Here is a 15,966-nt window from a genome sequence, read left to right on the forward strand (position 1 = left end):
GAGGGCTTTTGGAGGTAGGTGTGATCCACTAATAGGGAATTTTTTAGTCTCTTAAGTGCTAAATAAGTCATAATCATATCATTTCTTTATAAATTGTCAAAAGAAAAAAAAAATCTTGGGATAAAAATTTCCGCAAGAAAAGTTTTTCCCGGATACGGAAAGGAAAATGCTAAAAAGAAAGGGGCAGCTACGCTCTTTCATAAAAGAATCTAATTAGGACCCACTTCTGCTTGATGTATGTGATCAAATCCGTGGCTTCCAAAGTCTGGCCAGTTGTCATTGAGAACATCTTGATCGAATGATCCTGGCCCTTAATCCATCAAGCCATGTTTAGGGTTCGGCCAATAAAAAGTTAAACCACATGGGAACCTTTGTTTGGGATAGGACCAAGACCATGTGGGTCAACTCATGATGTTCTACAAGATCTACACATGTCTCCTTGCATGCCTTTGATCATATGCCAAGGAAACCACATTAGAGAGAGAAAAAACAAAAGCTATTACTTTGTTAATGAAGCAAAATCAATGAAAACCCAAACCCAACGTTTTTTCTTCATAAAACACCAAGAAAAAGGTGCTATAATCTAACTTCCACGAGCAAACAAACCATATAAGAGAGAGGAAACTACTAATTTATGGTTGCTACACAATGGATTATATATATATAAGATGTTCCACAACTTTATTAAGATGGAAAAGAGAGCAGGTGGGTTTGTCTCTAGGGTTTGAGAAGGTAGCTATCCAAATCATTGAAGGTCTGGACTGCAAATTCTTGGAGGATAATTGGGTCAGGAACATCATCATTTGCCTTCACAAATTCAGCAGACCATTTCACAATAGCACCATCGCCCTTAGGTATAATCTGCAAATTGGCCTTGAAATCTTTGTAGAAGGTCACAAGATCTCCGTCGATCACGCTATAAGAGACCGCTTTGTTAGCTTCATCTACGGTCAAGATCTTCTCCTTGGAGACTTTAAGGAAAGAAATCTCTGTAAATCCATCCATTCAAAAAAATCAAAGGTCAAAATCCATAGGATGAGCTTTATTGTTTATGGAAAATAAAGTTCTAAGGCTCTGTTTCTTTCACCGTAAAGTGAGAGTAAAACGAATTTTATGCACATTTTCCTACTTGGGTACGTTTCAAATGGGTGTAAAACAAGTTTTAAGCCCATTTTTCTACTTAAAATTGTGCGTAAATTTCGTAAAAGAAAATTTTCACCCATTTTTCTATTTAAAAAATATTGGACTATACGGCCACACACCATATAAAATCTCAACTAAACATTACAAGGAATATGGATCTGAACAAGAGAAAAAGTTTTTCCTTGATTGGTTTGTTTGTGATTTTTTTTTTGGCTTTACCATCTTGGAATTTGATGAGCCGGATGGACCCCACGTCCTTGCCATCTCCTTCAAGAATCTCAATGCTCTTGTATAGCTCAGGGAAGGCCTTAGGGAAAAGGGTTGCAGATTCTCTCATGCTTCCCCAGAACTTTTCTGCACTCGACTTGACTTCTATATCCAATTGAAGCTTAGAAGCCATTCTTATGAAAAAGAGAAAATGAGGAAGAAAGGAGAGTATGAGCTGTGTATAGTGGCATTTCTAGTAAGTAGATAGGGTGTGTTTATATACTGTAAATGTTTTTCTAATGTGGGCTCCACTTCATTAAGACCTCCTTCAAAGACCATCTACTCGTTTCACAGTCGGTGGAATACGGTACCCAAAAAATGCTAAAAATAACAGAAAGTTTTTAGGCCCCATATCTGTGACAGATGGACGTGATCAGGTCTGTTAGTAGACGGGGCCGACAGAAGTTGGCCCATTGATGTCGATCCCACTTATTGATCGGATGATCCTAGCTCCTTGTGTTGGCCATTCGATGTTGGTCCCATCTTGATCAGATGAGCCTAGACAGTCATCTAATCACTCTCATTTTGGATCGGATGCTTATATTGCATTGGATCTCCTCGTGGTGGCCTACAAGACCAACAGTCATGATTACATGCATATGTTCACGTGTGGGAACCGATGTCGACCACTAAGCTTGATCCTGTTAGGGCATGCATGTTTGGCTACCATGATCCTTTTTCCCTGGAATATTAGCTTACACAATGGTGGGGGAGGGATAGACACGAGAGTGACGAGGGGGTATGAAAAGCCTATAAGGAAACAACAAACTCCACCAAAATATGATTAATTTTTTTCTTGGTTTTTTAGCCTCTCACCCTCTACTCATTCATGCCCTCTCATGCCTCTCCTCGCACCCTCCCTATCCGGCTATCCCTCTCTCATTCCTTGAGAAATTATGGCTTCCAAAGATGGCCTATGTGTCACTTTGGGACTATGGAATATACTTTTGAAAAAGAAAAGGATCTCTAATAAATTATGGCTTCCATCACGTCCATTCCATGGTCTTAGTACAAAATTCCATGAAAAAAGAAAAGGAACTCAACTACCCCCTTTACTAGATAATTTTCTAATTAGCTTTTAAAGATTTCGATAATTCCCAAAGGGGACTGGTATCAACACGATTATGTTTTGATAATGGGACGAACTCAGTTAGTTTTTCATTTTGTAACCACTGTTAAAGACTATTTAAATTCCCAAATGCTCTAAGCAGCCGATCAAAGAAGTGTAAAACATAAGTCGTCCATTATCAAAACATGTTCCATACTTCCATATCAATAGCCTTTCCAAAATGCTCTACGAACCAATTTAAAAAGGGAAATGATATTTAGGCCCCTTTTAGCCCCCTTTTTGCCATTGATACAGTGACTCTAGTGTTCCTAGTGATCAAAAGGGGCGTAAATATCACTTCCCTATAAAAAAGTGTTAGGAATACAGTGGCATTATTGAAACATGGGAGTGGGGATATAATTTCTCACAAAAAAATAAAGGAGTACCTAATTACTTAACTAGTCACCAACCTGGGTCCCACACGACACAATGTGTGTGCATGATCAGGACCGTTGATCTGTTTTAGCAAAACTAATAGATGTCATCTTGATCAAGGTGATAGGATCATCCAATCGCGATGGAACTTGCCCTTTAGTTAAAGTGTGGTTTACAGAATAAAGCACTCAGGTCAATTTGTTTACTAAGGGAAATGAAATTCCCACCCCTTTTTGTGTCGGTTGCTTAATGCGAGCATGTGAGGTGTAATTTAATGTGCATATTACATCGCGAAATTAGGTTGGAGTCAGGTGCAGTTTTTATGAGGAAGTAAATGTGGGTAATGAGTTGTTGTGACGGGTGTATTTCTTTTCTAGGTACGGGTTGTTAGAGAAGAAATTTAAGGATGCATTTCCCTGTGATTTTCATGTTGGTCATATAATATAACACTATTATGTTCTAATATAAGCCCAAAAAGATAATGGACCCGTGTAGTCGGCCTATTTGGGCTAGAGCCCATTAACCTATTAGTGTATCTCTATATATAGGGGCTGGAGGTAACAAACTTGGTATTTCAAACTAGATACCTTGGGTGTAATGCTTCAAGCAACCTCTTGCTTGACCTAATTACTCTAACAATCTTGAAGCATTAAGAAATCCTAATTTCGATTTTGATTTTTCATTATCGTCTCTTGAATTCGTTTCTTAATTTTAACCCAACCTCAAGACGTATACCCACAATCGTGTGCCTCTCTCTTCTTGTTTTTCCTCGTTTGGTATTGAATTCCAGCGTGGGTATCTCTCTCTCAATTAAACGATAAAAAAGAGACGTTCGCCTCTCACTCTTTTTCGGTGTGCCTCATCAGATTTGGTGTAAATCTCTCTACCCTCTATCTTCCGCCACATCACAATCTCTCTTGTTTCTTATCTGTACAAGGGTTTTACAGTTGGCATGCTGAGTTGCACTTGGCCAGACATAGCCTTTACAGTTGGCATGCTGAGTCGTTTCACTAGTAATCCTAACCATGAGCACTGGAATGCCCTTATGAGGCTGATGAGATACCATAAGGGTACTCAAAATTATGCTCTTTGTTATGGTGGCCATCCTCCTGTACTGGAAGGATATTCTGATGCCTCATGGGACTCAGAATTAAAAGACAGTAAGTCTACCAGTGGTTATGTGTTTAGCCTGGGTGGAGCTGTTGTTGCGTGAAAGTAGAAGAGATAGACTTGTATTGTTCTGTCATCTATGGAATCAGAACTTTATGCTCTAGCTTCTGCAAGGGATGAAGCATAATGGATAAAGAATCTGCTTATGAACATTCCACTAACTCGGTTAAGGATTATTTCCTTAAGTGTGTTCTGTGATAATCAAGCTACAATTACGATTGTGAAGAACTCACTCTTTAATGGTAAGATGAGACGTTTTAGGCTGAAACATACCATGCTGAATTGTCTCATTGAACACGGGATTATCACTTTGATTGATGTGAGATCGAAGGATAATATAGCCTATGTTCTCGCTAAGGGACTGAACAAAGATCGAATATTCAAAACTGTGGGGGAGATGGGGTTAAAGTCTGTATAGACAAGACTTAACCCACATTCATGTTATTTTGAATTTTCAAATCTCCCTTTTGGCCAAGATAAGCACTTGATATGTTTCAATGATGTTTATAGTTGTCTTTATGTTATTCCACATTTGATGACATGTCCTTCTTGAGAAATGTTATTTCATTCCAAACTTGATGATACAGCTTAACTCAATTTGGATATGATGCCTGTAACATTCCAAATGGAAACATGGAATGATTCTTTGTAAAAGAAATTGTTTAGGTCTTGTTCTTGATTGAAACTTGACATTGATGCTTATTGATATTGATATTTGTTTTTCAGCCATTATGAAATTGTACTAAGTTCTTCTGGTAGAACTAGATACTTTTAGTAAAATACACAAATGATTGGATTCATTTTTTAATGAAATTCATATTTGGTAATTTATAGGAATTGGCGAAAATGGAGGAGATTGCCTCAATTTGGATTTTGATAAGGATGACTTACTTGATGAGTGAATCCTTATAGAACAGTGGGAACTATTATTTTCTTTTGAGTTGATTAAATAGTTCACCTACATGTGAAACTGCTTATGTTTGAGTTTAGATTATTTCTAAAACTTTTGGTTATTCTTTAAAGTATTCTTGTTTTCAGTTGGATTACAGATTTTTATTGATATGGTGATATGGATGATTCAATAATTTTGTTTGGACATCACATTAACTGTCTATTGGATTGTGCTATATGTAGAACATAGGAGGAGATTGTTGGGTATGTAATATAACCCTATTATGTTCTAATATAAGCCCAATAAGATAATGAACCGATGTAGTAGGCCTATTTGGGCTAGAGTCCATTAACCTATTAAAACCCTAGTGTATCTCTATATATAGGGGCTGGAGGCAACAAACTTAGTATTCCAAACTAGATATCTTGGATGTAATGCTTCATGCAACCTCTTGCTTGACATAATTACTCTAACATTTCATTTCTTGAAAATAGACTCGTGAGATTTCTTCTCTTGGTCCTTTAAATAAAGAGCAAAATCTTCACTTCAATAGGCAGGATTCTTCGTTTTGATTGAAAAGTAGGGCATGCGACATTGTACAAGCTCAATTGAAGGCTCACCTAGAATCGTATCGTTTTGGGGCCCACCTCAACAGTGCTGGTACTGTGCCAGTCTTTATAAGCTGTGGGCCATGATCTGGCTTTCATTATCAAAATCGAAAGGGTAATTTAAGGTGGAAGGTGACATTTACAGTGCACCTCCCTTTTTATTTTCAAGGTTTCTTCATTAGTTACTATCAAGTGAATGATTCTTAAATTTGTAAAAATTAGCTTAAAAATATATAACAATAGATAAGGAAAAATATGTGAAAAGAGATTTTTTTTTTCAATAAGTGTTTGGATCAATGGAAAAAAATCATGGAAAGCAAATGAAAAACTCGATGGTCTAGTAGAAGATTTGAAAATTTTAAATTTTGGAAATATTTTTCAATAGAAAATGAGCTTTAGGAACATTGGAAAATTTATTTTCTATGGAAAAATTTCCGAAAAAATGAAGTGATTTGACAAGACATCCAACTATTCAACTAATAAGCCCACCATGAGGGTGTCAACGGATCTACTTCATATCGGATTGACCTATGTCCTGGTCATGATCTATTTAAATCTCTTAATTGGTCTGATCCTTTTCACAGTGCTTTCCTTATCCCATTTTTTTGAGTTTTGGTCACAATCCATTTAAGATCCAACAGTCCATCTGATTCGGTCCTACTTATGTAGTTATGCTGTTCAAAGGTAGAGCAGAATTATCATAAAATATATTTTTACGTTGTGAATATGATTTTTGAATGTTACAAAAATACCTCTCATGGATAAACAAAAATGAACTAAAATTTGATGGGAGTATTTTTGTAAATGTTCGGATCTAGGATGCTCCATTGGATTTTGTTGCTATGTCAGGGTCACGGTCCAAAATAATTTTGGATCTTAAGATATGGATCCAATGGTCACGATCAGATCCAACTACTATGCCCAAATCCTATACATTAACGTTTGGATCCTTTGGATCGATCCATCGGACAGCTGGGTTCCATTGACACCCCTACCCGCCACAGATATGTCATCTCCGAAATATGTAACTCATTTGAGAATACTAACCTTCCCCCCAAGATTAGATGATCAAAACTTCCCCACCATGGATCTCCATGCCCTCAAAACCGCTAATTAATTGAGAACCTTTTGTTGAAAGTATCCTTTTTCCTTCTATCTCCCTTTACAGACCACCCCATTGCCAGCATTAAATTGGAGATTAGGAAAATGGGATAGATTTTAAGGTGAGTTTTGAATCTTCAAAAAAGTCCCCCTCACCTAGGATGGAAGGGTGAGGTTTTGTGAAGCTCCACATTCAAGACTGACAGCCAACCAATTCAAATCATGAGGGAGATTAGGGAGCTGTGTTCGTTATCATTCCCACCAAAACCAAAACAACTGAAATGCATTAACCAAAATCAACACTGTAATAGTGGTATACTATATTAGTATGCATTACATAATTATATGAGATTTGCCAGGCAATTTCATGGCTGGCTTTTGCACGAGAGAACAACCACACCGATGAATAAATGAATCAGACCAAATTTGTTGAAAAGTGAGCCTACGAGGTTGTTCTCCCATGCAAAAGTCAGCCGGAAAATGGCTTTCCACGAAATTGCCAGGCAAATCCCTTATTATATTTATATAAATATATCATGCAAAATGTGGTGCATGTTTTATGTATGGACATTTATATGAATTGCATTTGAAATTTAGTATGAATGAGATTATCAGTGCATGTCCCTAGGTATTCTATGTTTTTAAACCATTATGGATCGTTGTCTTGCATGTGTGATGATTTTTAAGCATGTATTTGTGCTTATTTTAGCATTTCCTAAAGTTTCATCTTTAAATTCTATCATTTGCCCATCTTTTCATATATTTACGTGATTTTCACTGATATTTCCAACCAAAACCAAAATGTTTCCATTCTGCCAGCACCCGAAACCAAATACAAATTTAAAACCATGCATATTAAGCTATTTTTTAATTACTAAGGCCCTGTTCCGATTGGAGGAATTTTTTGAATATTTTGGAAAGGAAAATATTTCTACAATTTCCAACTCTTTACACATCAAGAAAGATAAAGTGAAACAATCATATTTAGTTTTTCAGAGATACCTTCAATTTTTTTATAATATTCCTCTAAATTTAATTAATTAACCATAGTCATGTCATTATAGAGATTTTCCTCTGGCTCTGTTCACTTGTTTTCCCGGGAAAGGAAAAGAAAATGTTTCGCAGGAATATGACGTGGCATTAGGAAAAGAAATCTAGGGAATCTGTGCAGGAAAAGGTTTTCCTGAACTGTTTCTGGACTGTTCACTTGCGCAGGAAAAGGTTTCCAGGGAAACTGCTTGCCCTTCTTTTTGCACTAGCTTTCCTGGAAAACCAAATCCGAGTGTTTTTTGGTCGGAAATGAAATCCTTAAGGCTCTATTCACTTGCGCTCACGGGAAAGCAAATCCCTGGAAAACAACCTCTTTTTTCCTTGACAAGACAGAATTCTGGTGTTCAATTGCTTTCCTAAGAAAGTAACAAGCCTATGTGGAAAATGTCAAATAATGACATGGAAATTGCAAAAAATGATGTGGAAATGTCTCTTTTCTCACAAGTGTGGGAAACCAAATCCCACTATTTTGGTCGGATTTGCTTTCCCGGGAAAACTAGTGAAAAAAGTGGGCAAGCAGTTTTTCAGGAAACGTTTTCCTGCACAGTTCCTGCGCACGTGAATAGGCGCGGGAAGCCTTTTCCTACACAGTTTCTCTGGATTTCTTTTCCTAATGCAACGTCAGATTCCCGGAAAATCTTTTCTCTTCCTTTTCCGGGAAAACAAGTGAACAGAGCCCGGGGGGATGGGCTTTTTCATGTCATTTTTTGACTTATTGTAGAAATTCCACATGTGTAATTCTATTTTCCTGGGAAAGCAAGTGAACACCAGAATTCTGTCTTGTCAGGATCTTGTCAAGGAAAAAAGACGCCGTTTTCCAGAGATTTGCTTTCCCGGAACGCAAGTGAACAGAGCCTCTAGGAAAAAAATTTCAAACAAGGCCTAACTGAAAAATATCCTAGAATTTAAAAAAAGAAAATGTTACAGGAAAAAGACAAAAAAAGAAGAAGAAAACAAAAGTGTGATAGGGAATGTAAGAAATGACTGAAAGCGTCCCCTCAACGGCTCTTTCCGGTGGTCTGGAGGAAATTTCTGTGCCTTCTCTTCTTCTTCTTCAGGTATGCAATACCCTCCTTTCCTTGTTCTTCAAGCTTTTTTTCTTTATTTTTTTACTTCTCTTTTTCTTTCTTTTCTTCGAGAAATTTTGGTAGTTGGAGACATTGGTTGGTGAGTATACTCCATCTCTAACTTCACTTCCTCTCTACGTATTCGCCAGAGTATTCTTACATTGCCCTTTTCCTTTTTTCTGTTCATTTTCCCCTATCCTTTTGATTTCTCCTTGGTTTGCCTGAGAAGAAAAATCTGGGTTCATCTCAAAAGTACCCATATCTCAATTCCTCACAAAATACCCAATAGAAAGAGATTGGAAGAATACCCATTTGAGATTATTCATTAATTTTTTTGGGGGAAGTTGCAAGAACTCTTATCTGTTTATGCCTCAAATAGGCATATTTAGGGATTCACTATGCCTTTTGGTTTAGTGTCAGCATGGAACAAAAGGAGGAGAAGCAAATCACATGATCAGAGTGACCCTTGTATGTGTTGATCCTTATCCACATGGCCTGATTTTTAATCTGCACAGTATTTTTTTAGGCATTTGATAAGAATTAAGAATGGTTTCCTGGCATTCCCAAGTCGAATTAGTAATTATACCTGCTATTGTTTCCAATCTTTAGTTGAATTCTTAATTATACATGATGCTACTTTTCAGGGATATATAAACCTGCGGAACACTGGCAAATCAAAGATACACCTCATACATCTTCAAAAAGACGACATGGGTCATCTGTGTTCACACTTAAGGAAATGGAGGAAGCTACATGTTCATTCAATGAGGAGAATTTGCTTGGGAAAGGAGGATTTGGTCGGGTGTATAGAGGGATTCTACGTTCAGGGGAGGTACGTGAATCATTTATCAGGAAACCATTGTGTTGATCAAACATGCCATAGGCTACCTAATAATGGGAATGACAGTGCTGGACCAAATTTTAAAATCTGATATATGGAATTTCTGTTAAGGATAGCATGCATGATCTATCTATACTTGTTTGCTTGGAAGATTCAAGAACTAATAAACCATCATATAAATATTTCCCATTCGGGGTGTTTGTATTTATGATTTCAGATGGCCCCAAATACCTGTTGTACCCATATAAGTTATTTCATTCTATCGATAAATGTTATACCCATGTCATATCCATACCATACCCAGACCAATCCAAAAAAAAAAAACCAACAACATACCATACCCTAGGTATCAAGGTATTGCATAAGTGGAGTCCAGTGCAATGGTGAATTGCCAGATGATGGGTGTCCGGGATCGGAATATTCCGGATTTGAAGCAATATTCAATTGGTGCCAAACCTGCATCCTCTACCACATATCAAATTTTAAAATCTGATATGTGGAATTTCTGTTATGGATACCATGCATGATCTATCTATACTTGTTTGCTTGGAAGATTCAAGAACTAATAAACCATCATATAAATATTTCCCATTCGGGGTGTTTGTATTTATGATTTCAAATGGCCCCAAATACCTGTTGTATCCATATAAGTTATTTCATTCTATCGATAAATGTTATACCCAGGTCATATCCATACCATACCCAGACCAATCCAAAAAAAAAAAAAAACAGCAACAACATACCATACCCTAGGTATCAAGGTATTGCATAAGTGGAGTCCAGTGCAATGGTGAATTGCCAGATGATGGGTGTCCGGGATCGGAATATTCCAGATTTGAAGCAATATTCAATTGGTGCCAAACCTGCATCCTCTACCAAATAGCAAGAAGAGGAGAGTAAGGTAGGGTCATGTCTAGATTCGTCTGAAAATTCTGATGGTTCAAGCAAACCGGGCTATTCATTTGCTGAAGATTCACTGGAAAAGGATCTACGAGAGACCATTCAAGCTGCACTTGAGCGAGGCAATGGGGGTGACTCATCTAATGAGACCGATCAAGTTTCGGAGCAGGAGTCGATGCTTGAAATGGGAAAGGCCTTGGGGATCCTATTTGAAGAGAAGAGGAGACTTGGAAAATGTGGAGTGATACAGAGAAAAGGGATAAATGTGATTAACAACAAAAATAAAGGGAAAACAAGGGGATTGAGAGAATTAAGAAATCCGGCCTAGTGCTAGATCGGGTTATTATCTCAAAAGTTCAACCAAATGAGTGCTGTTTTCGGGAATATAAGAGGGCTAGGAGCCTCTGAAAAAGGGGCAGCAGTGAAGGATATCTTCCAAAGCAGGGGGTTTTGATATAATGGTGGTACTGGTATCAAAGGCGTCGACAGTTATTGATAGACTGTTCTACAACTTATGGAGTGGAAGATATGGAAAACAGGCAGCTCTATTTGCCAGGGGTACATCAGGAGGCATAAGAATCATATGGAGAGAAGGTAAATTATTGGGGGAAGAGTTAGAGGATGGGGAATTTACAGTATATACTCTTGCCTCTTTGGCAGGCAGCCAAATGATCTGTAATTTTACTGCTGTGTATGGGCTGGCCAGGGCTAGAGGTCGCAATCAGTTTCGAGCCGACCTTCAAGCCACACGAAAATTTGGGAGGGGGAGGGGGTTTCTTAGTTTGTTGGGACGAATTTAAAGCCCTCCTCGGGTCTAGTAGGGATTTATGACTCAAGTTAGCCGGACGCCAAAGCTCTCCTCTGCAGCCTGAAATGGTTTGCAAAAGCGAGTAAAATATGTGCTCGCATAGGGAGTTTCCGACTAGCGAGCTTTCTACTTTTCACATCCGGAAATATGAAATTCAGACTTTGATTCCATGTCTAAATTTGGCCGCTTTTGATATTTTTTTGGGTCTTGTCTCAATAGCACTTGAAGGTGTAGGAATTTGGAGCTACCAAAATGAAATCGGTGTCTCTTGTGCCACGTTTGGATTAAGCCATTGTTGCTAAAGTGGGAAGCGTCAAGCGAGTGCGAGAAGCTATGCAAGAAGCGGAAGCGGGAAGCGAGGGATCTTGAAAACAAAAAATGTAGGAAGTGAAAAATCTCCGAAGGAAGTAAAGAGGAAACATGTACGAAGCATCATCGAAAGTCAACATGAAGCATGTAATGTGCATCATTGGAAGAGAACAAGAAGCATATAGAAAGAGATAGGGTTATAATAGGTTTGGGAGGAAGGGTGGATGTAGGTTAGGGGTAACAAGTAGTAAAGAAAACTTTGCAGCTGATTAGAAATATACGTTTTATGGATTTTTAGTTTTTCTTATTTCATTAATGTAGATTTAATGTTTAATTTTTGGATAAAAATCCACATAAGTTTTATTTGAAACTTAAGATGAGTTTTAAGTTTTAAATATGCTCATTTAGCATTATCAAAAAGAGAAAACACTCTTTTAGAAAAAAAAATTGTCCAAATAGGATGCGTACTCTTAATTAAGAGGAAGTGTCACTTCCTCTAAATATGGAAGAAGTGAATAATTTAGCTTCTAAAGAGAGCTTCCCAACCAACTAGGAAGCTTCCGGTAACTATGGACTAAACATGTGCATTTTTAGAATTGGGTTTGGGGGTCATTTGTTGGAAACATGTGATTGGAGGTTGGATGACAATGGAAACACCTTTTTTCTTTTAATAGATAAGGAAATAACTTGAGAGTGGTCTAAAATTGATAGTTTATCACATGCATCTTTTGATTGCATCATTGTGCAACTTGATGGTTGATATCTTCATTTACTAGCTCTACTGTGCAATGTGAAGGTTGTAGCAATCAAGAAAATGGAGCTGCCACCATTCAAACAAGCTGAAGGTGAACATGAATTCCGAGTCGAAGTTGACATCTTGAGCAGAATAGACCATCCAAATCTAGTTGTCCTGATTGGTTATTGTGCTGATGGAAAGCATAGGTTTTTAGTATATGAATATATGCACAATGGAAACCTACAGGATCGCTTAAATGGTTGGTTTGCCATTTATACTCCCCATTTAATGATCCCTGTTATTATTATTATTATTATCATTATTATTATTATTATTATTATTTTGAACGGCAATTCTCAAATGATGCCTGTTATTCATACATTTCTCTTTTTAAACTTACAGTCACTTGTACTGATATTTAGGAATTAGTGATGTGAAGATGGATTGGCCTTTGAGGCTCAAAGTAGCACTTGGAGCAGCACGAGGGCTTGCTTATCTGCATTCCAGTTTGGCAGTTGGCATTCCTATCATTCATAGAGATTTTAAATCTACCAACATACTATTAAGTGCAAATTTTGAAGCAAAGGTAATAAATATAGAGTTTTTTTGTAGTTCAGATTTGTTCTAGAAAAAAGAAATTATGCGGTGCATAATTTTGCGCAAATTATGGGGTGCATCTGTGAATGTTCATTGCTATTGTTCCCAGATCTCTGATTTTGGCCTTGCTAAGTTGATGCCTGAGGACCAGGAAATATATGTAACAACAAGAGTGCTGGGCACTTTTGGCTATTTTGATCCCGAATATACATCGGTATGGATCCTTTCCACTTTTATCTGTGATTTTTATTCTTGACCGGTATTGATTCCTTGAACATTGAATTTTTATCAACAACTCCCGTGATTTTTCATAAACAAACAGGGTGTTGGTCTAGTTACTGTTATAGGTTGCTTGAAAATCATGGGTCCGTTTGTGGAAAAGGAAATAATATCAACTCATGATTTCATGGTTTCTGCTAGGATTGAGTTAGATCCTAAAAAGCAGGTATGTAAAACTGTATGGACAGTAAAAAGTAAAGACCTCTAAATAGTATATGTCTTCTCAACTCACTAAAAGTATTGCATTCATCTATGTTTGTATTGTGTTTCTCTGTTAAGCAAGTTTTTTTTACCAAAAACGGCTTGCACCGTCACACACACACACACTATGACATCGACTTCATGTTTCTAAAATCCTCATCCTCCTTCTTTAAAGGCAGACTAGAATATATGTGGCTCTCATTCCCAACCGTATACATGATTGGAAATGCACTTATGGTTTCCTTATACAATTCTCTGGAGGAAATTTAATTCTTGAAATGGATGGATGATGCCTTTAGGCTTCTGAGTGGGAGCTGTTGTTACTGAGCGCACACATCATTCGATATGCGATTGCTCATTTATTTTGCGTATCTGGCATTGGAAGTTTAAATATATGATTTGTTATACTCAGCACATTAGGACATGTGCTAACACTGAGGTTGATCGTCTGGCGAGAGATGATGGGATGGTGACCAGATTGGAGCTGTTTGATCACCTTCATCCTTCACTGTTTCAGTTTTTGGCGGTCTCGTTGTTCTTCTCTATTGTAGTTTGTTTGCGTGCTTGCTCTTGTATTCGATCAGCTCGGCCGTGTTCCTTTTCTTTTTTCGTTTAATAAAATCTCTTTGCCATTCCAAAAAATATATAAATCACGTACTTCGTATGTTACCTTGGTTCATCAAGTTGACATACGAGACTCTATTAGATACAAATCACATACGTTTTTACGTGATACACTTCTTGCTGCTTCCATGTGCAGGCATTTGTCGTGTGGCTATGTAATAGGAACATGAGCATTTGCTTCTATTGACGAATCCCTGTCTTTCAATGATTAAAATAGATTCTTGTGCGGATTTTTGTGAAAGCATACATGTATATCATCTTTACTGCTTGCCAAAGTAAAGCCCATATTTTATATAGTTGTACCCATGACGCATCTTTGGATTTTTTTTGTCAAATAGTATCCGCCGTGGATGTGGTGACCCACATACTCACTTCCACTTGCAATATTTTTTTTAGATGGGATTTCCACTTGCAATATGGCTCTTATTTTGGCTTAGTGTGGTCATGGAAAGTTGATGACTGGTGCTTTGCCTTGGACAGCTTTCTATGGAAATCAAGAATTGGATAAAACATAATCGTAAGAGTCTGATCACTGACTGTTTTACCCTCATTGCAGACAGGGAAACTCACTTTACAAAGCGATGTATATGCATTTGGAGTAGTTCTTCTAGAGCTGTTGACTGGCCGCAGAGCGGTGGACTTGAACCAGGGACCTAATGATCAGAACCTTGTTCTACAGGTACAATTTCTTCCTATCCCATTAAGTTCCCTGAAATCTAGAGGGTAAGCAAATAACCATTTGGTATTTTTCTCTACTCTGAAACAGGTTAGGCATATATTAAACGATAGGAAGAAATTGCGTAAGGTGATAGATCCTGAAATGGTTAAGAGTTCATACACCATGGAATCTGTTGCTATGTTCGCTAAACTGGCATCTCGCTGTGTCCGGATTGAGAGCAGTGAGAGACCTGCAATGATAGAATGTGTGAAGGAACTCCAATCGATATTCAGCACAAATGCAAAGGCCTTGGCAATGTACACAAACATCTGAGATCACATTCTTTTGAAAGGTATGTGTTGAGATATGTTATCCAACAAGTGTTGGCAAACTGGCACTCTTTAGCATATTGTTATTTATGTTTTGTTTAAGAGCTTCTTAGATGAACAATTTATGTTTGCACAATTATGGGAATGGTGCTGATCAATAAAGACATGATCTAGAACAAATTGGCTATTAAGAAATAGGATACGTGGTTTGTGAGCTAGAGCTCACAAATCATATATCCCATAGTTGGTTTAGTCATCCAACCCATTAGTTTTATAGGTTATAGTTATGGTTATGGTTATGATTTGTGGAGGTTCAAAATGGATGGCTAGAAATTATGCTCCTATAGATCGGATGGTTAGGATTATGGTATGGAGATGGTTTCTTAGGAACATCCTATCTATGTGAGGTGCTATAAAATGAATGGGTTGGATGAGTCAAACACCTATGGGAGATGGGGTATTGTAAGCTCTAGCGCAGGCTGAGCTCTAGCTCACGAACCGCGCCCCCTAAGAAATAGGCCTACTTATATATATCGTTATTGTTAGGGGGAGCCAATGTATGAAAATACCTTTTCATATTTTTGTTAATTTATGTCTATTAAAGGGTATCTCATAACTTGTAAAAGGCTTACTCAAAACCACAAATAGCATTTTATTCTTCAGCTTTTAGTTTCTTCCCTCCTCTCTCTTTCCTAACCTTAAGTCCTAATAATTGTGTGCAATGAGATGTGATGATCAGAAAAAATTCCAATTGACAGAGTCAGTTCCAATTGGAAGTTCTTGATTCATCGATGATTATAGAAGTCACTAACAAGAGGTAGGACAAAAAAAGATTGATCTGGATGTCAGGATTCCAAATCAACAGATTCAGTGAGCAACTCGTTAGTAGTAGTAATAGTAAGA

General features: G+C 37.5%; 2 protein-coding genes across 6 annotated transcripts; one reads left to right on the plus strand and one right to left on the minus strand.

Annotated features, from left to right (window-relative positions):
- Positions 1–523: 523 nt before the first annotated feature.
- On the minus strand, positions 524–1,610 carry LOC143879346 (MLP-like protein 423). Of its 2 annotated transcripts, XM_077381699.1 has the most exons (3): positions 1,363–1,610; positions 675–989; positions 524–644 (listed from the first exon to the last, which is right to left on the minus strand). In XM_077381699.1, the coding sequence occupies exons 1-2, from the start codon at positions 1,541–1,543 to the stop codon at positions 718–720; spliced, it is 453 nt and encodes a 150-aa protein (XP_077237814.1). In that variant the 5' UTR covers positions 1,544–1,610; the 3' UTR covers positions 524–644; positions 675–717. The 2 variants fall into 2 exon arrangements, with proteins under 2 accessions (XP_077237814.1, XP_077237813.1); XM_077381698.1 differs by having other exon boundaries at positions 524–989.
- A 7,024-nt stretch (positions 1,611–8,634) lies between these two features.
- On the plus strand, positions 8,635–15,165 carry LOC143879347 (Protein kinase superfamily protein). Of its 4 annotated transcripts, none has more exons than XM_077381702.1 (7): positions 8,635–8,772; positions 9,426–9,613; positions 12,436–12,634; positions 12,798–12,961; positions 13,082–13,186; positions 14,633–14,755; positions 14,843–15,165. In XM_077381702.1, exons 2-7 carry the CDS (start codon positions 9,521–9,523, stop codon positions 15,065–15,067), a joined length of 909 nt encoding a protein of 302 aa, XP_077237817.1. In that variant the 5' UTR covers positions 8,635–8,772; positions 9,426–9,520; the 3' UTR covers positions 15,068–15,165. The 4 variants fall into 4 exon arrangements, with proteins under 4 accessions (XP_077237817.1, XP_077237818.1, XP_077237815.1 ...); XM_077381703.1 differs by lacking the exon at positions 8,635–8,772 and adding an exon at positions 8,777–8,881; XM_077381700.1 differs by lacking the exon at positions 8,635–8,772 and adding an exon at positions 8,781–9,249.
- The last annotated feature ends 801 nt before the right edge of the window (positions 15,166–15,966 follow it).

This window comes from Tasmannia lanceolata, unplaced genomic scaffold (genome assembly GCF_043159265.1).
Source record: "Tasmannia lanceolata isolate RefF3 unplaced genomic scaffold, GAP_Taslan_0.1 ptg000006l, whole genome shotgun sequence".
NCBI classification, from domain to species: domain Eukaryota; kingdom Viridiplantae; phylum Streptophyta; class Magnoliopsida; order Canellales; family Winteraceae; genus Tasmannia; species Tasmannia lanceolata.